Source organism: Pogonomyrmex barbatus, unplaced genomic scaffold, assembly GCF_055798465.1.
Source record: "Pogonomyrmex barbatus isolate J1 unplaced genomic scaffold, ASM5579846v1 scaffold13, whole genome shotgun sequence".
NCBI lineage: Eukaryota > Metazoa > Arthropoda > Insecta > Hymenoptera > Formicidae > Pogonomyrmex > Pogonomyrmex barbatus.
Window position 1 is genome coordinate 4,338,577 of NW_028297109.1, and position 25,865 is coordinate 4,364,441.

The window sequence follows — 25,865 nt, forward strand, 5'->3', positions numbered from 1 at the left end:
TATGTTGATATATCAATATCAAATTTGTAAGTATGAGATAATGAGATAAAAAAAAAAAAGTATTTGCCTACAGCGGCGTGAGTTAAGCGATGATCAAAGTTCAGCGTACAGTGTAATACAATTAACGCAATGTAATTATAATCGAATAGCATATAATGCTTAATGCGTGTAATGTTCTATTGATGTTACTCTCGCTTATTATCCCGGAGCCGATGTACAACATTTTTGGCTAGCAATTTACCTCGCGCTGGAAATCAGATCGCGGAAATGTATAACCCATTAAAATTAATTAAATAATGGTGAAAAGTCACCGCACACATTCGCCACATTTGTAACAACATTCTCATTACGCTCTAATTGGATCGTCCACATCGAGGGATATGAATAAAAAAGATGTATAGATGCATATTAATTTACATACGTAAAAATTATATTACACGTTACACATATATTCTTTGAAAAGACGCGTTACCGTTTTTTTTTGCGTGCATGTTCTACCGATCGGCAGACGAAGAGATACGTGCAGTATCTACTGGAGCGACGCGAATTTACAGTGATCCTTTTTGGGAACGATCACTTTCATATCGCGGATACATCTCCGCGAGAGGCGAAATCTCCTTATCTCAGTCTCAGAAGGAAGGAACTCCTCTTCGCGGCGAGGATGCTTTTGTTCGCGCGGAGAGCTCACCTGGAAAGCCCTTTTTGTAGCCCGGCGGCAAAAATGCGGCGGGTGGTGTGATGGGAGGCGCCGTGTCCCAGGAGGGCACGACATCCGGCTGCATCCCATAGCCCGGCGGAAGCTCCAGGACCTTTTGCTGCTTCTCGCAACGGCGCCGCCGACGTCCGCCTGGCGTGAACGTTTTCACGGTCGCCAGGAAGCCGACCCCGCTCATGTCTTCGCGTCGAGGTTTCGTTTTCGCGCGATCTCCCCGCCCCCCGACTTCTGCCAGAGCAAACTCTATCCGCGACTACTCGCGACTACTCCCTCCGGGAGGCAAGTCGGATGTTCGCGTCCCGATCGACGTCCGATTCCTCCAGTGAAAATTGATCGGCGGAAATGACGAGTTATCGATTAATCAATCAATCCGTACGGCGATGCACATGGAAACCATGGCGGGAGCTTCGAAAAGAATATATTTTTTTCCCATGATTAAATTTCAGACTGCTAATGCGACTAATGCGACGACACCGAGACACGACACGACGCGGTGTTCGAGAATGCGAGAATGAATGGCGAACGACACAAATTTGCGGCGACACGGAGCAGCGGCGATGAAGTTAAAATTCGAGAGTGCAGGCGCGACGTAAAAGCGTGGCGACAGGGAACAATGTTACAAAAACTTCGCGACAGATGAATGTCATATATGTATGAGGAAACGATATTTTTTCAACAAAATACTCTAACAAATATTTCAGTTTCATTCGGGATTTATTTAACCGTTCGTCCATATCGTGCCCATACCACGGCTATTTGCCGATGGGCGTTTTATATTGATTCGTATCTTGATGCAATACATACCACGAGCAATTGATCTGTCAGAGAGAGAGAAAGAGAGAGAAACGTGCCGTGCAGCGTTATTTTGGCGACAATGGTTGCGCAATCAGAGTGACTTTGCAATACAAGTTTAAAACGATCACCAGTTGCGCGCTCTAATAACGAGCATCGCATTAAATCGGCCGTTACACATTATAGATAAGAAGCGTAACCGTCTACGCTGCAAACTATATTCAACAAAAAAGTTTTAATCGCGCGCGGTCGTTAATCCCACTGTACTGGCGAATAAGCTCCTTTCAACTCGGAATGAACGAAACGCTCGGTCCATTTTCCGCGACGATTCAAATTCAAATCGTAACGTAATAATACGATATCCGCGAAAAAAATCGCGTACGAGGGATACAATGGGATTACGGCGAGCACGTGTTTTTCCCGACGTAAAAAAGAATCTACTCGAGATTAAAAATCCCTTCTTCGTTTTCGTTGGTGCGAGATAAAAGCGCTGAAACCTTTCCTAGAAATAAGATTTAATTTTTTGCCGGGTGTAGAGACGTCTCTAATTGCATGTGGCTCGATCTTTTGTTGCGAAACGCTCGTTATAATTAGAAACAGCATCAGTGATTCCGTAGAAACCATTCTCATGTACTTCGTTAGTAATTGTCAAAATAATAAAAATATCGTATTACTCTCTAAAAATAAAATTTCATATTAACGCAAAAATAAAAATATCGTTAATAAAAGGTAAGGTTAATAAAAGCAATAAAAGGAATTTATTTGATAATGTTTAATACGGAATGTTCATTGAGATGTGGAATAAAGTTAATCAATAATTCACAGTTATAATTAATAGTTTTCTAAATAATTTCAAAAATAATTTTCTCGTTATTGTTCAGTGCCTTAGCTTGTTTAGGATATATTCTGGATTTAAGAGTTTCCGATCGATCGAGATTGTTTGCAGGGCTGCGCGCAATTTCAAACTTTTCCATGGAACGTTGCATAGACGAGCTACCGGAATTTGTCGCATTCTCTGCAAAAGCTGCTCACAAGTAAAAACGGACGTTAACGCACAAAGAATTCGGTTATCAAAATTTTTCACGAGTTTTAAACGCTTGCAATTTATGTTGCAACGTTTGGGATTTGCTCAAAATCTGCACGCGAAAGTATGGTATTGCTAGAAATAACGCCGAAACGTACGCAAAATATGTAATCACCGCGCTCGCATTTTTACAATAGCGCCTCGTCTAAATATCATATCGATATTGCTCTTATTCACATATCGCGTGTTTCAGAACGAAACACGTTAGATTGCTCGATATTCGCGAAAATATTAATAAAAAGGGGAATATTCATATGTCTTTCGATCTAGGATGTATTACATCGATGGATTTTTATATCGTTATTTTTATATCGTTCGTACTCCGACCGCTTAAATTGTTTATGAACCAATACGTTTGTATTAAATTGTCGATGTCAGCCACTTTTCATTTGTGAAACTTTAATGTTCTCGCCTACACCCTCACCGCGCGTTCCCGTTTCGTCTACGAAAAATACAGTTTCTCTTCATGTATTATCTGTGAAAGCTCACTGGAAATTCCTGCCGGAAGTTTCGCATGTCTGACTGTTGCGACAAATCGATTAAAGGCAATTGAAGGTGATCGAGGATGATGATATGCAGCGTTTCCTTTCACGTTATTCCGTTTCATGCTAATTACATTGCACAACAATAACATTCGATTCTGATGAATTTAATAAATCAAACATGACAGAGAGTGTTAATGAATCAAACTAACAACAGCCTGCCTTACACAAGCACCGATGATAAAACAAAACTCACGGTTAAAAAGCAGATTTCGCGCGAAACTGAACTCGCGATCTTTCCCCCGATGATCCTCGCAAAAACGCGTTACGCGAGAATGAAGATCGGCGCAACAAAACTTTAAGGAGGCTGCGCGATGCAAGGAACTCCGACATATCTCTATTAACTTATTCGCTAACACACAAGGCGAAAAATGAGATTCATCGTGAGATGCCGCGAAAAACATGCGAGCTCCCTCTCCGTGCTATGATCTGGCTAATTGCACGATCTACTCTAGGTTCTCGATCGAGTGACCTTGACGGATCGCCGGGTATATCGGAGGGGATCGACCCGCGTCGACGAAAGTGCGAATCGATCACCAGTTGCGCGCGTAGACTGGATGCGATGAAAGTGAGCGTATTCTTCCCCGGAAACGAGATGCGCTCCTCGCGAGAGCGTGCCCCGTACTGACGGCCCGTATTACTACTTGCGCCGCGCCGCGCCGCGCCGCGCCGCGCCGCGCAGTAGTCGAAGCCGGCTAAGCGCGCCGCGCGCATCCAAAGTGGTCGCGATCGCGGCTGCGCGTACAAGTAGTAGAAACGGAAGATTACCGCGGCCGCTCCGGCGCGCTCGTTCGCGGCCGAAAGACGCGTGGGCGTTCAGCGGCTGGTGGTTTGCGAACGCGGGTGGGGGATTGCCAAAGGATAGAGACAGGGCTGGACTACTGCTCCGGAGATATACCGGACAAATTGCACCGATAACTTTCGACGAATACAGCTCGCCGAATCCAACCGGAGAGATGCATCACCCTGGGCTTGAAAGAAACCAAGATTTATCCCCCCGTAACGCGTATCGAAGCGGGCTTTATCTAACCGAAGAGTAATAATCGATTGTAACATAACAGAACGTAAATGAGAAATGGAGAGCCCTGCCGAAATTTATAGAAATGTTCAAATATGTTTTAAATGATGAATCGAGAATCTGTATTATAAAAATATGTTTCCTTAATCTACTGCGAGACCTTTTCTAGATTTTTTTAACGAAGTTCGAGAGTATTGTGCGTAACCTTTTAGTTTACTAGCGAAGCCAATTATCTTATAGTATCATGAACGATATTTTTTTATTTTACGAACACGCTGCGAAATAACAAAGAACATGAAATTCTGTTTATTAATACTCTACAATATCTCGTTAGTATCTCGAGAAGTCGTAAATGATAACGTTCTTCGACATAAATTTTGTGCGATAATATAGAAAGTTATAAAAGCTGTATTTCATCAGATCTTATAGCAAACATAATATTTCTAGGGTGATAGCATTTCTGATTTTATAGCAATCGCAATCGCTATTAGGGATTAAACAAACACTTTATTACCAATTTTCATTAAGTTAATAAATTAAAATTTCTACATTAAGTATAGAAGTGAGATATTCTCTAATGTAAAATTTTCCATCATTTTCCTGTTTTCAGTTATGTGAATTATTTTAATTTATTCTATCTTTTTTAATAATTTTTTATCAGTTGTGACTATGATAGAAGTAATTACAGATGATTTATAAGGCGATTTTTTATTTATAATTATTTTTCATGATTCTGCTTTTTATAATCAATCTCTTGCATACGCATTGCGAAATTATAATAAATATTCCGCTATGTACATGTATAATTAACGCATCATTTATTAATATCAATCAATAAATTTATTATCACGATAAATATTTACGATAAATATATACGTAAAGAACATAAAATGTTAGAATTTTATTTTCTGTAATTTCAATCTATTATGTATGGATTATTTTTACGTAACTTGAATTGAAATTAAAACTTTCAATAAAAATACGATTGTATTTATTATATATAATCTGATACTCTTCGCATTATATTACACATGAATACACATTTTTAAATTAAACAGAAATCAGTTATGGAAAATAGAGATTACTTTATAACAAGTTACAGCTATTTTATTTAAACAAAAAGGTGAAACAAAAGTGGCTATTAATACAAATGAAAAAAGAGAGAAATAAGCATCATATTTAGTACACCGTCATATATTTCAAAACAATATCTCGATAGCGATAATAACAATTATAACCATTTCCGAATGGGAGGCTATCTCACGGGTGTCATCATGTAATAGTAATCTAGCTACAATTATGCGCATTATTCGATATTAATCGTACAAAAACATAATCGTTCGACGAATGCAGCGAGCAACCGCCGATTAATTCTCTAGCCACATTTCCGCGGGCATCTCTGCACAATCGCAATATTTACATTACATAATTCACGTATTTCTGATAAAGCTCACACGTTGGATCGTATATATCTATTGCCTATGGACTATCCATACACATCGGCTTACCGACCACGTGCACATATACGTATTCCGATCCACTTCATTATTCATCGTGCACGTATTTCATCCCTAACTCGAGAGTAGACTACGTTTAAAATCGTGACGAGAAAACTTGTACAGCAATTTCTTGGCGCGCGTAAAACTTTCTTACGTAAAAATATGTCGGGAAAGGATTTAGCGTAAAATTTAATACATCAAAATTGTGTCATCAAAGGGATAAAATTTATATGCAATTCCTAAATCGAGCGAGCGAGATGTTTCGAAAGGTTTCGAAAGGAGAACAGGGCACCACGCGATTGCAATCCATGTCTGTAGCTAAAAAGAGGAGTAGGAGAAAAGGGAGGAGAAGGGAGATCGCACGAGGAATCGAGGAAGACCGTGGGATCGCCGTAGGGCAGCGGGGGTTGGAAGGGACCGGCGTCGTGCAATTCGCTATTCGTACCCCGGGCAAGGGAACCGATCGTTACTGGGGAAAACTCGGGTAGCAGTGGAGGGGCCTTTTCATTTTCCGAGAGGGTGCCGCCGCCGGTGCTGTCTGGAGGGAGGGAGACGCGGGAACGAATGGAAGGACGGAGGTGGAGGGAAAATTCGCCGTTCTGCGCTCCGGATTGAGGGACGCGAAGAGAGAAAGAGAACAATCCTCTTTCTCCCCGCGCGATCGGTATCCGTGCTGTAACATCAGCAGTATCGATTATTTTTTTAATTTAATTTAATTAAAAAAATTTTTTGTTAAAAGGCATAAATTAAAAGGCATAAATAAAAAATAAACTCTAGCTTTTAATTTTTTTGGCAATCTACATCAAGATGTATCTATGTGAGTCTTATTCTTAAATTAACTTTCCTTCTATTATCCTTGTCCTTAAATGTTTCCTATATCGTCTCTCTAATAAAAATATGTATGTGTGAATGTATGTGTGCGAGTGTCCATACAATGTTCAGATCAGTCATCCCTGGTGGAAAGTATCGATCATTATAACACCCTCATCGTTTTCTCTGGCATTTATTACATCTAGATAGCCGCGCGCTGTTTACCTCGGTCCATCAACAGACCACCACATCCGCCGTCTTCATCAAGGCCCGTCGAACTTGGACCTTGGAGTAATCGGCAAGCCGGAAGACGAGACGAAGCTGGGGCACGAATAACGAGGGAGCAAAAATCGCGACTGGTTGGCGCACATTACATTTCCACTTTTGTTTCCACACGCTGATGATAACACGATATACATTTTATGATGTACTAAAACATGCTTTCAACCTTAAAATGTTGCAAAGCAATCAAGAGATATATTTCAAGAGAATATTTCACATTCACTAGATAAAGTATTAGTTATAACGCGTTGTCCTATAATAATCTAATCATATCTTTATAATCTGGTCAACGTTTCTTCTCATTTCTAATAATGCACGAAAGTTTTTATAATTTATTTAATATAATTTAATCTCTAACCGAAGTAACGTTTCTCCCAATTAATGACACCTTACGTAGTAATTTAAACATTTTGTTTTCGATTGTCGACGTGACGGTTGCAAAAGAACGCCAACCCAGAAAAAATCTCCCGTGGACGAGTGTGAGTGAAGAGGCAGATGAGTTTATGGACTCCTGGTTTACGAGCGTCAGACACGAACAAACTCGCCGGGAATTCGAGTTCATGATATCGCCGTGTGGATGACACGTGAATAGTCCACTCGAAAGCGATTTAACGAATATAAAAAAAATACTTAAAAAAAAAACTGCCTTTTTTTAATTACGTTGTCTATCTCGCAGTACTTTTTTTTTTTGGATCGTATTTTTTTTTTTACCGTCAATTAATACCGCGAAGTGGTTTAAAATGTTACGGGAGATGTCACGCACGTGTGTTACGTACTTTTAAAGAGCGCACGGTCGCATTTAACCTGTTAAAGTAACTTGCAGCAACGCCGGTGCACGCAGCAAGCGGAAGTTTTATCGGGTTGACTTACTCGCAAATCGTATGAACGGTAACCGTTTCAATTTTCTGCAGTCCAATTAGTAGCGTCGTCTACCTCAGGTTCGACTCGGATTCAAAATATATCCGGCACTCTCGTGTATAAGCAATATCCGGGAGAAAAGCTCATACATAAAATGGACGTATCGTAAAGAAGACAAGTTTATACTAGTCGTAAAAAAAAAAAAAAGGAAGGGAACAAATGGAAGGAAAATAAATGAATGCGGCGGCGAAACGCCAATCTCCTTCGACTTGATATGAATCGAGTGTACTTGAAACCGTCTTTGAGCAAACGCTTCTGCCAACGAATTTCCAGACTTTATAACGAGACTGGATGGCTCGTTAATTAAAGTGCCAGCCCATCATCACTTCACATCAATCCACGTGCACGTGTTAAATTTATGTGCGGTATCAATTGCAATATCGATTAAAAAAGTGATAATAATTACGCATCTTGCAATTCAATCAATTATAATTTTATTTTCTAAATTTGATCGTTGTACGTTAAACTCTTACTTCAGGTAATTTCAATATAGCAAATTAGATTTAATTAGCCTTGGAATAAGTCAATTAACTGAGACAAACTGCCCTACTTCAAACTTGTTTAAATTTGTGAGAAAGTTAGAAAGATTAAATAAATACTACACTTTGGAGTTAGAAAACAAATAAATGCAATTTCACTTTGGTGTATCATAAAATATATTTTTCATTTATGGTCAAGAGAGATCATTTATGTTCCTCGCTGCAAACAATTCTCGAGACAAGCGACAAAATGCTTCTAATGAAATAAATTTTCCATCATGGGGATGAAAAAATTCCGATATTCTACACAGTCGCCCGTGGAAAAACAATTATCCGGCTGCCATCGATATTCGCTGCCGTTCTTCGCGAAGTAATTAATTACTTTATTTCGCGACAGGCTTACTGTTGCAATTATTCTTACGTTATTATCGGACGTTTCTCACTTCGCAAAATTCCAACACTTTTCTGTTATACTTGTGGATTCAAATTGTACGAGCCATAAATAATACAAAAACGACCGCAATCCTAAGAATGAAGGATGCTTTGTTTCTTATTTCATGTGACAAATTTGTTTGTTCAGCATTTTTCCCATTCCTTATGAATGCCATGTGCATTCTTGCAATTTTCTTTGTAAACTCCTTCCACAAATATCATATATAATAATGTTTGTTATAGTTTCTATACTTTGTTTGCGAACATGCTGTATATAGTGCAAATAAATTTAAAAAAAAAAGAGAAAAAAGCAAACAAAAGGTATTTGGAAGTAAATAAATCTTAAATAACAATTTGTTTTATTGAGATTCTGTAAAAACAAAACTGAAATAATGCCTACGAAAATAAAGTCAGAAGATAATTTCTAGGATAAAACAAAAATAGTGGCGCAACAAAATACATGTGACAACTCTATTTCTCGCGAGAAAATTACTTTGATATTTTTAATAAAGATATTTTATTAATGTATACATTCATTGTATTATAATAAATTATATGCAAATATAATATGCAAATATATAAATATTTTACTATCTTTCTCCCTCTCTCTCTTTGCTTAATTATTTAAAATTTTTATTGCAAAATTTAGCTGAATTTACGAAAAAATGTCATTCGTTATCTATAGAATGTACGTGACAATCAAACATATTATATTATTATATTATTATATTATTATATTATTATATTATTATGTACGTTCACAAAAACCAGCTATGCAGCGAATACAATTGTAATTACATTGATGGCATCGTCAAACCTTTTCATAAAAATATCGCGTCACAAATATTAGCATGAATTTCAGTCGTCCGTAAATTACTTTTCTCAGGGCAAAATGGCTGTCGAATTTCCCACGCGACATAGATAAGCTGCAGGCGCAAAGATACTTATATGATCTACTTATCGGTCCCTTTGATCTTCCCAAGCAATATGAAATTTCACGCGGAGAGTTCACAAACACGAAAGAAGAAATTTTTGATAATCCCAAAGCAACCAACCAGAATTCTCCCTTGGGCGAGAGTGCATTTTCCGCTTTAATACCTATATTTCGCCATATCCATGCCGCGATTACCGAATGTTTTATTAAGCCTGTCACGTACTATTCTATATTATATTTTTCCAGGGAAAATTGCGGAAGGTGAAATAAATGTTGGAAAGTGCAAAATGTAACGTTTTATTATACTGAGATAGTATACTGCTTCACAGTTAGGAGAAACGCGGCAAAATAAATAAAAATTGGCTATCGTTCTTTTCGCCAAGGACGATAATTACGGCAACTAATCTTGTTAAATGAGATATACAAGCGTAATAAATTTCGACAAAAACATTTCGAGCTTCGTAGCAGAAATTTTAAACGCGCGCGAGCGCGCGATTAAGGTTTCCATTTCGGTTAAAAGCGAGGGTGAAGGTTTCGTTTTCCTTAATGCCCCATGAATGGAGATATTAAATAAATATCGCCCGAGATCCGTTATAAAGTCAAGTACGATGCGGTCCATTAAGATTTCAGAGAGCCACTTTTTCTTCATTCCTCTACGTGACGTCAAAAGCGCACGTGCGGATCCGCAGCAGATGATGATGGCGGTTCACGCATTGACGTAAAGGCGCTTTGTGAATAAATTTTGATAGAAAACCCGACGGTAGTCGCAACGCAGAACAGAGTTATCTCGTAATGTATGCAATTCGCGAGATGATGAATATACACGATAATCTTTGAATTTCCAAATATTCCGAATGTTTAGACGAGTAAACCTCAAATTAAATTTTCAGCGCGTGGGTGCTTGATTAAGAACCTAGATGTTCGGCACTCAATTTACGGCGGTGGGGCTACAAGATTCTTTGATTTTCAACATTAGATAACTTCATCGCTGAACTTTCTATCGAACTATCTCCATGGAAATTCGATACTAAAGTCGTCAAAGAGCCCGCGCTTGAAAGGACATCCGGTGGGACACTCTCTCTGTATAGGGATTTAGTCGCCTACGGCTACGGACAGCTATATGGAATCATGGTAAATGTATTTCGTATTCTTCCGCGAGCATCGATGGTGCACACCAACACACGCCGCCAAGAATTGCACCAAAATAGCGTCGCGACGTCACATGACGCGAGAAAACGATCGGCGACGCGTTCCGTTCCACGTGTTTATTGCACGCACGCCGACAATCACTCGTGAATGGTTATTCGTGTCGAGGATGAATGAATCGCACGTCAAACATTCCGTAACGCCACGATGTTTGTAACGATGTTTGCGATGTCTCTTTACACTGCGATGTCTAACATTCGAATTTATTCTTTCGTTAAATCCCTACGCGATCTCGCTTGTGAATTTTTATTATCGGAAAAATTTCAAACTTCCTCAAGAACAAGAAAGGCAAAACCTGTGTAATAAGTTCAATCAGAAGAAATTACGAGCTAAGCGAGAAATCTGAGTAGATTTAGCTCTAAGGAAATGAGAATGACATATAACGTTATAATTTTTAATTAATAATTCGCTTTTCCAAGAAATCCAAGGGAATCGAGATAATAGTTAATTATACGGAACTACGTGATATGCTGGCACACTTTATTTGTAGATTATTTTTAGATTACACGCTATTTCGCTGTAAATTCGCTCTCAAAATATTTATTATTTTTATCTTTCTTTAATCCCACAATGTTAGCGAATACTATAGTATTAATAAGTAATTCAAAAGAATAAAGCTAATTGATTTTAAAAACAAATCTGAATTGTTTTTTCGCTTACAAATCTTACAAAAATCTGTCAAACGCGTTTTCTTGCCACCAAAATTGCCAATGCGACGAAACCGTAAAAACCTTTAAGATCGATGAAAGACTTTGTACGCCATCGGATCGGAAGTCACTCAGACGAAAAAATTCAGGAAGACGTGCAATCCTCTTGCAGTCGAAATACGGACAAGGTCAATCACTACTACTTCGCAACTATTATATGACTCCATCCTTTTAAGCTTTGATGTCCAACGCTATCTATTCCATGGCTTGTCTCTCCCTCATCGTGGCTGCCTTCCCCTCGAAACTCGGTCAGGGTTCACATCACCGAACTTTACATTTACAAGCCTTTGTGAAACGCCTTTGTGATGTCGTCAACGATATTTCGCCCACATTTTTTATTTCTTTAAACGAAAAGCAAAAATGAATTTTTCTGGCAAACAACATTATTCACGTGAAATGTCCAATAGCATTTCTTTTGTGGCTTAACGTTCGATCTTTGTAAGTACTCAGATTTTTCGTAAATGCTATGTTACAGCAAGTCTGAAAACACATTAATATTCTCTTTTGAAAAATATTATTATAAATTTTGCCGTATTCACATATTATTATAACGTTACAATAAAGCTAAAAGCTTTATTGAAGCAGCATGCAAAGTTCAGTTACACTTTGTTCAGTTACATTTCTGTCTAGTAAATTGCAATTACGTAGATGCACAATAAACGTCGAATGGTTTAAGCGAAAATAATTAAATAATTTTACCTCTTGCGTGTAAATACTGGTAAATGCATTTAGCGACGGCGACGCGACAAAAGTTAGGAGCAGAACGCGAGACAAAATCGCGAAATGGCGAACGTGTCACGAATTGTGTAACCGAATCATATAATTGCGGAGGAGTATCGTTGATTATATTTTCTCTGGCAAGAGGTAGACGCATACGCGGTAGCTTGCTAAATGGAGATAGTGTAATTAAACGCGTGATTTATTAGTGCAGGACGACACGCAACGCGAGGACGTGATTTTATTCGGCTGGCAGAATAGCGCGAGTGGCGCCTGATTGAGGTTGTCCAAATATGTTGCTCTAAGCAAATCCTCGGTTGTACGTAAGTGCTCATTTAATTCTCAAACAAGCTCTCCTTCATGCTCTCCTTCACGTCTTCGGCCCAATATTCGTACTTCTTATGTAAATACATATATACACATATATAGATACAATAATATCAATTCGGTAATATCTGTCTTGCGCATGCAATCAGTTTCCGGGATTTGAATTTTGATTCCAATGCATGATTAAACTCGACGATAATGAGCCACCGTGCCACTTTAAATGATAAATGCGTATTTCAGTAATTCTAACTTAATCCCTTGAAAGCTATACCTATATATAATTAAAAAAATTGAAAAACGTCCTCTTGCGTATAATCTATTTTTAGAAGCAATAAAACATATTTAAAAATAAATCACTGTAGCGGCATCAGATTATAATAAAAAAAAAAAAAGCTCAGAGATCAGCCAACATATTTTTGAATCTGGATATAATTAAATGAAAGAGAGATCATCGCTCTGGACCGAGTGGAACGTATTAAATTCAAATAACTTCCAAAAATCGAATACGTTTTATCCGATTTTACATCGACAATGGTGGAAAAAAAAAAAATAAAATATCGGGACCGCCGATATCAATAGTGTGGCATCACGAACCAACTATATCATCCCTTTAATTTTTGCAGCTCCTACTCGTCGGCCATTCCATTTCGCCGATCCTTCGCGACGAAGCTTATTCCCTGTCCTCCATTCCTCGATTGATCAATCGACACCAACATGAGTGCCTTCCATCTTTCTCCGGTATTCCAGTACATATTCATCATCGCCAGGAACTCCTAGCCATGTAGCCGAGCGTACCTGCGGAGGTTGGCCTGCTCTGATCGATCACTACTGCCTCTATGTCTCTAATCGCTAGTCCGTCCTTGGAGCGGATCCAGGAGGTGAGATGACTAACGAGATCGACCCACTTAATGATTAAATTTTTTTCCCTCATGCAAGTCACTTGATAAGAGAATAATATCAATCTCGCGTGTTACGATTGTACGAAGCAAAGGAAAATAAAATAAGCAATTAGTTTATAAAAATAAAAAATATTTTATACGAAAATTTACGTATTAACTTTCTCTCTCTCTCTCTCTCTCTCTCTCTCGATTTTATATATATTTCTTTATTTCAATTAACGAAAAGAGAACTTTCGAACGTTATCGTTTCAACGTTTAACGTTTTAAGAAAAATCACAGCATTTTCTTGGGAAACAAAGAACGTGAAACGCGGAAGTTTCTTAAATTCTTCTTAAATTTATTTTTACGAATCGCTTTTCTCTCTTGGAGGAAGAGGGAAATATTGCAAAGAAAAGGTTTCTGTTTGCGAAACCTTGACATTCTTTTAATTCCTCATCGATCCTCCGTGCCGCCTCCGTGGACTTTCTTACGAGAGTGCCTCGCCGGTCTCAGCTGTGCGGGACATATAAAAATTCAGTAGAGGAGTTTCCAATCGTGTCGTAGACAGCCGTCCTCTCTACAATACATGAGTTAACGTAAAAAATATACAACGTCTCGATAGAAAGTTTCGCTAAAGCGTAGGTGGACGCACGAGATATCAAATCGACATCGGATAAAGCGAGGCAGTTATTTCGCAATCTAGAAAAGGGTAAAGCGCAGGGATTCGCTCGCGAGAAAATGCATCGCTTGAATAATTATTCTATCAAATCCGCGCCCACACACTTTGCACGAATGAAAAATTTTTCCCGTGGGATCTACACGTACAAATATTACAGTAACGTTTCAAACGCAATAATTAATTTAGACATAAATTATTTGAGTGTTTTAAAGCTTTCAAAGGATAGCAACTGCACGTTTGCACTCCATTTTCAGGTATTGTCGCAATAAAAAAAATACTTCATAAAGAGTTTCACACAAATTAAAAAAATATAATAAAAGTATAATAAAAATAAATTATGTGCAAAATGTATCTTCAATAATAATAATATCTTAATAATAATAATTTTTCTATCTTTCCTTTGCGAGAAAAAATCCTAAAATTTAAAAGGGAAATGGATACGGTGCATTTAAAAAAAATGCATAAGTATGAAAAAATGTGTATCTTGCGTACTTGTTCTCGACAATTCGAGAAAAAAAAGCGCGAAGGACTTTTCCTCAGCAAATATTATAACTCTTATAGTTGTAGTCACCGAGAAAAAGTCTGAATGTCTCGTTAACGTAAACATCTTGTGAAAGATAAGAAATGTGATGTGGAAAGTTATATAAGAAACATATCCTAACTTTTTCTGCTATACCTGACTTATGATCGATTACACTGTGTGCAAAACTCAAACTAAAATAATGTCTTAAAAGATATAAGAAATGGACTGTCACTAACAAGATTGAAAAGTATGTAATATATCGACGTAAATTAATTTTTAAATAGACGAAAAAATAAATGACGTTCTCAATAACTCGAATAAATTTATGTTGAAAATTTAGAACCAAAATATTTAGAGACAAAAATTTAAACGTATACAGAAATATAGAAATTCACAAAATCGATGACGTAATAGCGTCATTTTTCTTTAATGACAGAATATTAATAATAATTTATCCTATAAAATTGAAAATAAGTAAGCAGAAGAATTTCGCGACAATTTGCATGTGTTTCAATTCCGCTGTGTCACTTTGCCGAATATTCACGATATAACGCCCAAGAAAGAGGGAAAAGTTTTAAGGAAATAAAAACCCACAGGCAAGAAGATTTAAAGGAACCCGCTGTCTTTTTCGTTCAGCTCCATTGTCGGTGCTTTTAACTTATGGAAATAAATTGATGGCAAGCAAAGTTGCTGGACTATCAGCAGCTTGTGAAAAGAAGGAACCATTATCATATTTTGCGAACATAAAAAAGTATGGTAACGTAAAAATTTGTCGGTTAACCACAATTATCACTCGACTTAACGATATTATCTTATTTCCTCTCTCCTAGATTAGATATCTTAATTTCTTTAAAAAAATCTCTATCTTATCAAAGTTCAAAATATAATAAAAACGCAAAATTTTGTAACAAAAAAATTTGTAATAATAAAAAATAAAGATTTCAAATTTCTTTGTGCTATGATATTTTAAGATAATAATAAATTTTAAATTTAATTATTAAAATTTATTATTATCTCCTCTACAAAATAGCCATACTCGTTTCAATAAAAATCATTTTACAATTTAAATAATTTAAATTAATTTAAATTAATTCAGAATACTATTATATTAATTCAGAAATACAAACAAGAAAGTGACGATTCTTTTATCTCTATTTCTGGTTTACATAAATTAATTATCTGTCATAGATACAAAGTAGTTCATTAAAACCGAAACTGAGACGTCAAATATCGCATGAAGAAAAAAGAGAAAAAGAAAATTGCTCTAAAAATTTATCACAAATGAATAATCATCTGCTCCACGACATTTTCTCGGAAAGCTATTAATTCAGGTATTTTAAATTCTTATATTGCTTTCTTCCTCTTTTCGGATTTCATCTACTTTGACCTGAATATGCTACTGCGATACTCTACAAATTTGCACACATATTTGCTAAATTCAAACTTTCCAACCTCAATTAATTCGTATTAATTATAAATTTACGCTTTTAGGAAACAATGATGTATTAAAATCTCAGAAAATTTCATAAAGATAAAATTTCTAAAAATTCCTTCAGATTTATAATAATTCCTAACTCTGAAATAATTGTCGACTTTTTCAAAAAGAATCACGGCACGCAACGTGACCGAGAAATTATAAATGATTACCGCAAATTCCTGGTACCTGGACAAAAACACGAAAAAGTAAGGTGCACACACTAACGATGGAATCGCGAGTTCTCCGAAGGTTAAGACCTCGACCTTTATTCGGTTTTCCTACATCGGTGTCGGGGCGTTTCGCGGAGATTCCTGCATCGATTTCGGCAGATGAAACTCCACCCAGTCTTTCAAGCGCTTGCGGGTAACAAACTGACAAGAGGGGACGAACTAGTGATGGCCTCGATCAAATTTCCACTTGCAATTTTCAATCAAGCGCTTCCTTTTCTTCAAACGATATATTTCATATTTCAATGTGATTCATATTTCAATGTGAATACTACTATTTTTAAGCCAGAAATTTGTACCATTATCGTTCCTCACAACAACAATGTCTTGAAGTCAACTATTAATTTTATTTAGAGACAAAAATCTAGAGAGAGATTCCTTTTCCTAAGTGCCAAGAATGATATATATTGTTTTAATTTCAAGATATTAACGCCGACGTGATAAATCGCTTAATTATTTCCTCATTATTCGAGCGTTTGATGACGGTTTTATTAAATGCTTTTATGATATGTGACCGCGATAATAGATTATTCGTGTACATTAATACCTAAATTGTTAATGTCAAGCGTGAGTGCATCAATCCCATCACGAGCGGGATTGTCAGGGATATTGCGGCGGAAGTATCGATAGCGACATCGGGAATTTCGTTTAGAATTCATGCCCCAATTCATAACTGCCTGTGCTTCGTCTCGCGTTGGCCTATTGAATCGTAGATTGAAATCGGTTCGTACAACCAGTGTGGATACGACCGGCAATTTTGCGGTCGAAATTCGGTTAATAAAATATATCGGCCCGTTCTTCACCGTCGAGAGTTATTCCCGACGGACGATGGAGAATCGTCGCTATTGCTGCGTATCTCACTAGCACAAATACCCGATGCAATTAGTGACCACAAACTACCATAATATATATGCTATACGTTAGAAAGATCAAACAATCATGATAAAATATAATTATCAACGAATTCTTCAACACTTTTAAGCTAGTCTCAATTTTTAACATTATAATGATCATCATCTCCTATGTATTCTGATTTTTTTTTTATATTAAAGAAATTCATATTTTTTTATAACTTTCTTGTAAAATAAAAAGCAGAGTATAAATGGGACAAAAAAAAACGGAAAAAAAAAACCAGCGTGAGTTATGCATCGCGCTCTGTTATAATTTTATAATACTTGACTGTTGTCAATTTAATTAGAACAATTTTATTACTGATTATTACTGAGATGAATCAACCGTTTGTGACTGTGAAGTAAATCAGCAGCAGTAGGCGGTCTGACGTACATTCCGCTTCTATTTACGTGTGTAAGCGGCCCTCGAATAGGAATGTAATTTGCATGCAGCCATCGATTTATTCCGAGCCTTACCCCACGCAATTCTAGGGATTGGGTTCCCCAGTTACACCTCATTTTCCTTACTTCTCTGGTCTCGCTAGTCTGGCAGGCACTATATATACAATCGTGGCACGTGTATGCAGATAGAAAAGCAATCGAGATGCTCATCGGGTGTGCTGAAACCTGCTCGCGAGAGACCAGCGCGAGTCCTACGAAATTACAATTATTTTCAACTATTTGTATTTCGAAAGCTATTGGTGAGCTACAAATTTTTCAGCTTCATATTATGAGACGAAATTCTACGAATTTCACGAACGAACAGAACGCTATGTGTCTACTTTAAATCGATTCCGGGACACCCTGCACATGCCACGGGAAATACGTGATAGTCATCGAAATCCGGAATCGATCAGACTGCTTTTCCAGCATGTAATCGGAACATGGTTCGACTGATCGCCAATTCAAATATATCTTTGTTTGATATCCACCGGAGACTATAACAGTCTAATACTTTTTCGACAATAAAAAATAGATTGTAAAAGCAATTTTTTTGTACGTCGCAATTCTCTCTCATGTTACCGCGTCGTAGATGTTAATATGATTGTTAAAAGATAATCGGTGACTTTCAATAACATTTTTTATGCATTATACGCATTTTTATTCGCCAATATCAAAATAAGAGTAGCAGTCACGATAAAGCGAAAACGTAATGGATAATTTATGATTGGCTACTCTTATTTTTATGACATCCTATAAATTTCTTCGAGTAAATGTCGAAAGTTTATAAAAAAACGCAGTAATCAATTTCTTAATAAAACGTTCCTTTCATTTAACACGCTTATTAAAATCGTAAAACTTGGAGCTCGCCCAAACTCGAGTACGGTGATAAATTTAGCACTTTACAAAAAGAGATAGTTTAACCAGTTCTGACAATTATACTCATTTTAGTTTAGCGTGGAAATTTTCCACAATGCGCATAATTCTATGGTTTTCATTATAGCATTCTGAGAATCTTAAATGCTTCCTAAACGATTAAACGAGGCGCGCCGTTAAGTGTTTTGTTGTCGAGTAAGTTATCGTCTTCCATATCTGCGATTTCACGAAGTTATTACGAAAGTTCACTATCTTAACCAAACACGCAACCGGTATTCCACCAATGAGCATTCCAGCGAAGTTGTCTCAAAAATCCCGGAGCATTTATCAAAACGGCGCAAACGTAGTGAATAAAAGCAACAATAAAGCGCTATTGTTTTTTTCCCGCGGAACGAGAACTTTCGGCAATATGCGGAAAAGTGATTCCGCGACGGAAAAATAATGACACGAAACACGGAATTGAATTTCATTTGTCTACGTAAATCGTATTCAAAGATTTGCAAATGGTTATTATCACATAAAAATACTCGCTGTAAATATATGCGTTTAATGGCGAAGAGAGGAATCATTGCCAGCAGTCGATATCCGCGTTCGATTCGCGAATGGTATTTTCGCCCTCTCGGGGGATTAGAACGTTCTTCTCTCGAATAATACGCGCCGTACGCGTTAATTCGGGTGTAAATAATCCGTCTGAATTAAATCTCGATTAGGCGCGGATTGCGCCCATCGAGCCAGCCCGCCGCAACCGGGGAGCGGGGGGATGGCTCGCTTGAAAAGATGGCCGTGATTTTGAACGCGAAAATGCGAATGTCACGAGCCATTAATTTCACGCGAGCATTAAGCAAAATAAACGGTCTCGCGCGCGAAAGCGTTTTCTCCGTACCCGCGGCGCGTCGCAGTGGCCGAGAGAGAAATAAAAAATAATATTAGATTTACGATTCGCCTCGCGAACACGCCGGCACGCCGCGCCTCTACGTCCTCGTTCGAATTATTAATTCAACTATAACCTGACAACGGGCGGGCGCGAGCTCGGCATTACGATACAATTCTTCTTGCGCGCGACGACGTAACGTAATTATGTCGGCGCGGTTTAAATTGGTTTACATACTAAAGAAGAACGGTCTGCTGCTCTGTATTCGCGGGATGTATCAATCCCTTTGAACCCGGAACCGGCGTGCTTCGTGACTTGGGGATAAAAGAATAAATGTTCCATACTTTAATACGTAACATATTTCTCTTTGTCTTCCTCGGGAAAAAGAGAACTGGAAAAAAAAAAAAACCTATCCTCCGAAAGGACTCAATTGACATTCTTTTTAAATTTTCCTCTGAAATAACTCGATTAATACCAACATTTATTATTCCATTCGCGTGATTCGTTGTAATTGCAAGTAATCATAATAAAAAATAACCGAGTTTTTAATCACGGACGGTTTTTACGGCATAACGACGAGTGAAAATATTTGTTGGTATCCTCGTGATATTATTTTAAATCTTCGACTTTATCCCACCCCAATTTCCCTCTCTCGTGTCGTCTGTAGTACAGCGCGCCTGCGACTTCGCTTTTTCAAGCAATTCACCCTTTTAGAAGCAAAGTGCCCGGTGTGCCTGTGTGGACATTTCGCGGTGGCGTTTGGCTAAACTAAAATGGACGATTATCTGTAGCCACCAAGGAGATCTGAGGAGCCGGAGTATAAGACGAGTTTAAGATGACGTTTCGGGATTACGGGAAGAAAAGCAGTCGCGAAGGGTTGAACCTACGCGTGACTCGCGTAACTATAGCAACCTATTTTACGCGACTTTTGTCATACGAAATCCCGTGGGGAACGGTACGGTAACAAAGAATAAATTTCAGATATAGGCGTCGATACACGACCGATACAGTGCGAATGGGCGGACATTTACGAGCGCCCGTACGGATATTTTTCCACGTGGACCTGGCTTGATTCACGACCGACTGCTCCTCGAATAGATAGCGTGAATTGTAGGCTCGAACGCGAAACGGATCGATAGATCGTTTCAGTTTCTACCTTTTTTTATAATCTTTCTACCTTCGCTCTTTCCCGGAGCGCCCTAGCGTTATTTCGAGCACTATTAATTGCATCAAATGTAAAAATATCATCCTTAATTGACATCCGATGAGCAGAGATTTACACTGCCTTCGTTCGGATATAAAATATCAAATATCGTAATGGATGCTAGTTTTCCCAGCGTAAACGCTCAGTTTTTGAAGCATTGCCGATATTGCGTAAATAACAGTTCCAAGGAAATAATGATCATTCGATCAGTTTAATCTGCGACTGTTCAAACGATTTCAGCTTGCATTATGGAACGAGCTGTTATCATTATATATTGATCGCTATATACTATATTTTCCGCGATGGTGCGGTGCCTTAGTTGGCGCTAAGCCACGCCCGTGTCCGACATAGTTTCCGAATTGCCTATTCTATGCGCTATGTTTAATATACATTAATGGATATGGCAATTTGGAAAGTAGCGTCGCTGAAATCGCAACCTAAAATCTTCCGGCGCAGAGCGCGATAAATGGCGCAGGTATATCAAGGAAAGTGCATCAGAAGATGCACATTTTACTTACGTACATTAATAAGCGATTTGCAAAAAAAAAAAAAAAAAAAAAAAAAACATAGCGAATGCTCCCGCAGGGCGCAATATATTGCAAAAAAAATTCTGACACGAAATGACCGCAAGATAGATGAGATTGCTGATAATCTCTTCATCGCACGTCACGAGTGATTTATTGTTTACGCGAATAATATTTACGTTACTTACGTTTTTTGGTGTATATACTTGCGTTGCCGCGAATTTCCTTGTGAGTATGCGTATTTCGAGAATATCTTACATCATTCATGTAATGCACCTTACCTAAAACAGAAAAATGAGACAAAAAACATTAATACAACGTTTCTAAATGCCATTACGCAATGACAATAGTCAATCTCAAGTCTATGCGGTTGTATAACAAAATTTTATGATTTGACAGGCACGTGGAATATGGAATCAACCTTCGAATATATTTCTCAATTTGTCGCTTGCCTAGATTCTCTAGCGAAGAATGTATTTATAGAATGTATGACTGTTACATGATGCAACGAAGCTTCATGATATGTAAGGATATAACATGAAGTTTCAATTTTCGATTTTATATCACATTTTTATCTCCTCTCCAATTTCGATATGAGAAGAGGAATTATTGCGTAACCATCTCCATAATTTAAAATCCCTACGGTCATATATTTCTTGAAATTCATATAATTTTGAAAAATTTGTATGTAAATTTATTGCATAACAATTAGAAATATAATATAAATGTAAAAAATTTTACATAAGTGTGACAAATATCGCATTTTTTGCGTATCAAATTAAACACAAGTAAATTAAATATAAAAAAATATCTTTTTTCACTACAGACAAGCTCAAAGGATGAAAGACTGAGGATACAAAGGGTGAATCAGAAAGTAAAATCTTTTCCATGGAATTTCATAATGTCAATGCCAGTTATGCAGCGATGCATACCAAGAATTTCTCAGCCCGAAAAATAACTATCCTCCGATAGTCTTCTCCTATTCCTTCATTCGCAAGAAGACAGCTGATGCATATCCGCTTCAATCGACCTCTCGTCGAATATCAACGATTAAATATCTACCAACTTGAAAGGAATTTCATTTCTAGCATGAAAAGAACTTCCAAGACGTTTTCAGCGACGTTTCATACTAATACATTATCATAAAATTTCCCCTCTGACACATATATAGATATGCATAAAAGCGCAATTAATCGAGCAAGTTCTTTTTTGCAAAATGTATGGCGAAAGATTCAGAAAATTATTCTTCATACCGACAAATTTTTTACATAATCTTTCAGTTATAATTTATCTAATCTTTCCTAAGATAGATTAAAATGTAAAAAGTTTAAAACTAGAAAAGATGATCAAGGTGTAGGCATTACAACTCGATAATTTTCGAAATGGCGAGTTAATTCCATTTGTCGGGCTGTTCGAGAGAATAATCATTGTCTACAGTCATTTGATCGTCTACTGCTTGGCCGTTAAATTGCTTGCGATTGTTTGCTTCCGTCCGTGTATCCTTCTGGTTGAACTGTATCTGGGCGCTACTACTAGAAAGTGGCGCTCGGTTCAACGAGGCCAATTAATTACGATTCAAGTAGATAGCAATCGAAGCCATTACAAATAACATGAATTACGGTATCGGTAACTACAGGAAGATAACAATTTATTCTAGCAGGTCTGAATTCTCACTTACAAATTCAATAAAGATAGCGATGTCAATTAATTACTTATACAAATATAAATCGTTCTATTCCATATAATTAAAATTTTATTCTAATTTATTCTACGTAAAAACTATGTTTAATTACATAAATATTTAAGAATGCTTATTCAGTACATACATCCATATTTAATATCCAATATATATAAATGCTAAATATTTTTCAAGAAAAATGGTTCGTATTATTGTTTGCGAATTTTCAGATTTCCACGAAGATAATTGTGTGTCTAGTGTCATCATGGGGAACTTTTGCGGATGCGAACAAACGGAAAAACTGAGATGTACGATAAAAAAAAATCTGCTCGTTATTAATGTTATAAATGCGAAATGATGACGCGAGCAAGTGGGAACGCACCGTTGTCATGAAATTTTCTCTCATCGCCACAGGAGTGCCGATTTTCTCGTCTCCCGAGGTGCGAATCCGATCGTGCTTTCTCCGCGTGCTTCGTCGTCACGTCTTCCGCACTCTGAAAGCACCCAGTCATGAAAGTTCTCTCCGGCGTTTTATTTCCCCAGAATTGCTGACAAGTGAGAAGAAGAGAGTGCCATGGCGACGGCGGAAACGCCGTTCCATCCCGCAGCGAGAAACACTTCCTTCTGAGACGGGGTTACGATCACGTCCAGGAAAGCTCTTTCCTTCTTTCTTCCCTCTCCTTCCCTCGCTCCCCCCCCCCCCCCCCCGGTGGATGCCATCCACGCTCGTCCAAGGTTAATTTAATACAAAAGCGACGAGATCTTGTCTCGAGATTCCCGCGCGCATTCTTTTTCTCTTTCCGTCTCACTTTCTTTAACGCGACCCGACGGCGGTGGTGCTCGAGAGTGCCGAAAGAACTCATGACTCTCTCGCGAAGTTTCCATCTCGGTTGCGGTTTCGCGGTTCGTCGTTGAGATATGTCCTTACTTACTTTACTCAGCCACCACGTGTGCATGCGCCACGAGATGTATTGTCGGTATTCATCGCGTTCAGTGCAAAAATTGCGCATCCCGCACGTTCGTAAAAGGAAAATCTTAAATCAACGTTTACGAGATCTCCCGGAGAATGCGACGTCGTCCCGAGATTGCTGCACACGCGTAATGCGTGTTTTATAGAATAAACACAAACAAGATTTTATATCCCAAATTAATATCGCCGTATGTCATATAAGTTTAAAGATTAATAATATTTTCTCATCAAGAATTTTATAGATTTCCCCCATTCACTTATTTTCCTCACGGAATAAAATATATTCAGAAAATTTACCCAATATTACATAAAGATATTTTTTTGATATTCAATATATGGATTTGGGAAACATATTTGGGAAAATAGTATTTTGTTTCATGAAAATTGTACATGACATAAAAATTGCATTTCTGAAAATAGCAAGCTGTAATGCTCCTTTCTAATTTTCTTCCTCTTTTTTTATTCCACCCTAATCCTTCTAATCTTAAACTAAAATTATCTACTATATATGTATCATAAAATCGTTTCCTTAGCCAGCTTAACCTTCGGGTTAAGACTACTAGCATATGAGATCACGTGAAATTCACTTTAAGCCAATTTTACGGAGATTTTCGGAGAATGGGAATGTAGGTTCCTTAAGGTTAGCTTAAGTAAAGGGAATTCAAATAGTGATGGAAGAGATAAATAAATGGATCGGTTGGTTCATGACACGCGAATGTTCCGTATATCCGAGAGTAATCAGTGTGATTGTAAAATTAGTTATTGGCAGAAAGAAAGACTTCCAATTTCGCGCAAGTCAAAACAAACAAATGGTTCGCTGTTAATTGCGGTAACGGCCATTATTAGGTCATTTACCTTTATTGCGAATATTATTACGCTCCTTTCTCTTCCGCAAAATTCGTCACGATTGTTCGAAGCGCTCGTACAAGGCGGAGGCATGTAGGATTACATGTGTTCCATATCTCAGGATTGGCAAGAGACCTAGTTCGTGTTTAAGCACCATCTGAACCAATATTATGTATATATGCGTTCCACCTACCCTCAGGCAGGTTGGAAGTTCACACCCGATGTCTGGGGAGATTCCAAACGTTAAATGACAATTAGCGCTGCGGGGTAACACGATGAAACTTGCATTGCGCTACTTAATGCAATTTCACACATATGAGCTTCAGAATCGAGTATGGAAAAAGAGGAGGAGATGAGGTTTAAAGGAATAAAAATGCTGTGTACCTTGAAAACCAATTCTGAATATTTTGTTGTTGGAGTTCTACCGCAGCCTCGAATATTCCCACGGACTGCTAACAAACTAGCGAGCGAAACAGCCAACTCAATAACCTTCGTAACTTTTACTAAAACGCAAACATTACGAACGCTGCTGGGGAGATTAATGTCGAGGCATGTTGGCACTGCCTTCAGCATCTCTCGTGGACGATGGGGGCCATGAGAGATCGGTATTAGGTTGCGCCGAGTTACGAGGCGTTCCGCGGAGGCGTGCGCGCTCTGTTTAACTATCACCCTCGTTTTGTGGGCGCGGTGGGTGCAGCCGTGCAACTGCAGCTATGTGTGATTGCAGATCCGTGACGACGCAGGGCGCACTCGTGCACATATGCAGGCGCTTTGAAACACACACGCGCGCGCGCACACGTATAACGTACACACAGATAATGCATGGTTCGTTGCAGTCGCAATTGCACCGCGCTGCGCTCTGCACAGACGCGATAATCGGAAAGCATTTCACCATCCGTGAAAAGACAACTCTCCAACCCCTTTGCCCGCTCGCCGTCCGATCAATCCCTTCCCCCGCGCATAGACTCCCTGGCTGTGCGAAAATCGACAGAGAGAGCTGTGCTACGCGCTACGTCGGGGGGCCGAGATAAACCCTGGAATGATGTATTATGCTCGGCGAGTTTGCGAGTATCGCCCCGCGAGGGAGAAAATATAGTCCTGCCCGCGAGATCTTGCGAATTATGGGAGCGCAATGCGCCAGCAGCACGTCGGTCACGATTTGGCTCGTTCCACGGTTACACGGGAAATTGTCAGAAGTAGTCGACTGACTTATTAATTATCAGACGAAAGCGAAAGGGAAAAGAAACTATTTTCTGATATTCGACGATGAATTGTGACCCTTCCCGAATGGCGAATTGCAACGAAGAGTTATGACGAGG

The 25,865-nt window shown here is 38.2% G+C and overlaps 1 protein-coding gene across 14 annotated transcripts in view; it reads right to left on the minus strand.

The window, feature by feature from the left end:
- LOC105426915 (phosphatase and actin regulator 2) overlaps window positions 1-25,865 on the minus strand; it is a 211,068-nt gene that overhangs the window by 38,016 nt on the left and 147,187 nt on the right. For 11 of the 14 annotated variants that reach the window (XM_089072058.1, XM_089072057.1, XM_089072059.1 and 8 more), the window contains one exon: window positions 21,241-21,333. The exons of the other annotated variants lie outside the window; for them this stretch is intronic. In XM_089072058.1, coding sequence (XP_088928184.1) covers window positions 21,241-21,333 — 93 coding nt within the window. The remainder of the gene's footprint in view (window positions 1-21,240; window positions 21,334-25,865) is intronic. 14 annotated transcript variants of the gene reach the window in all.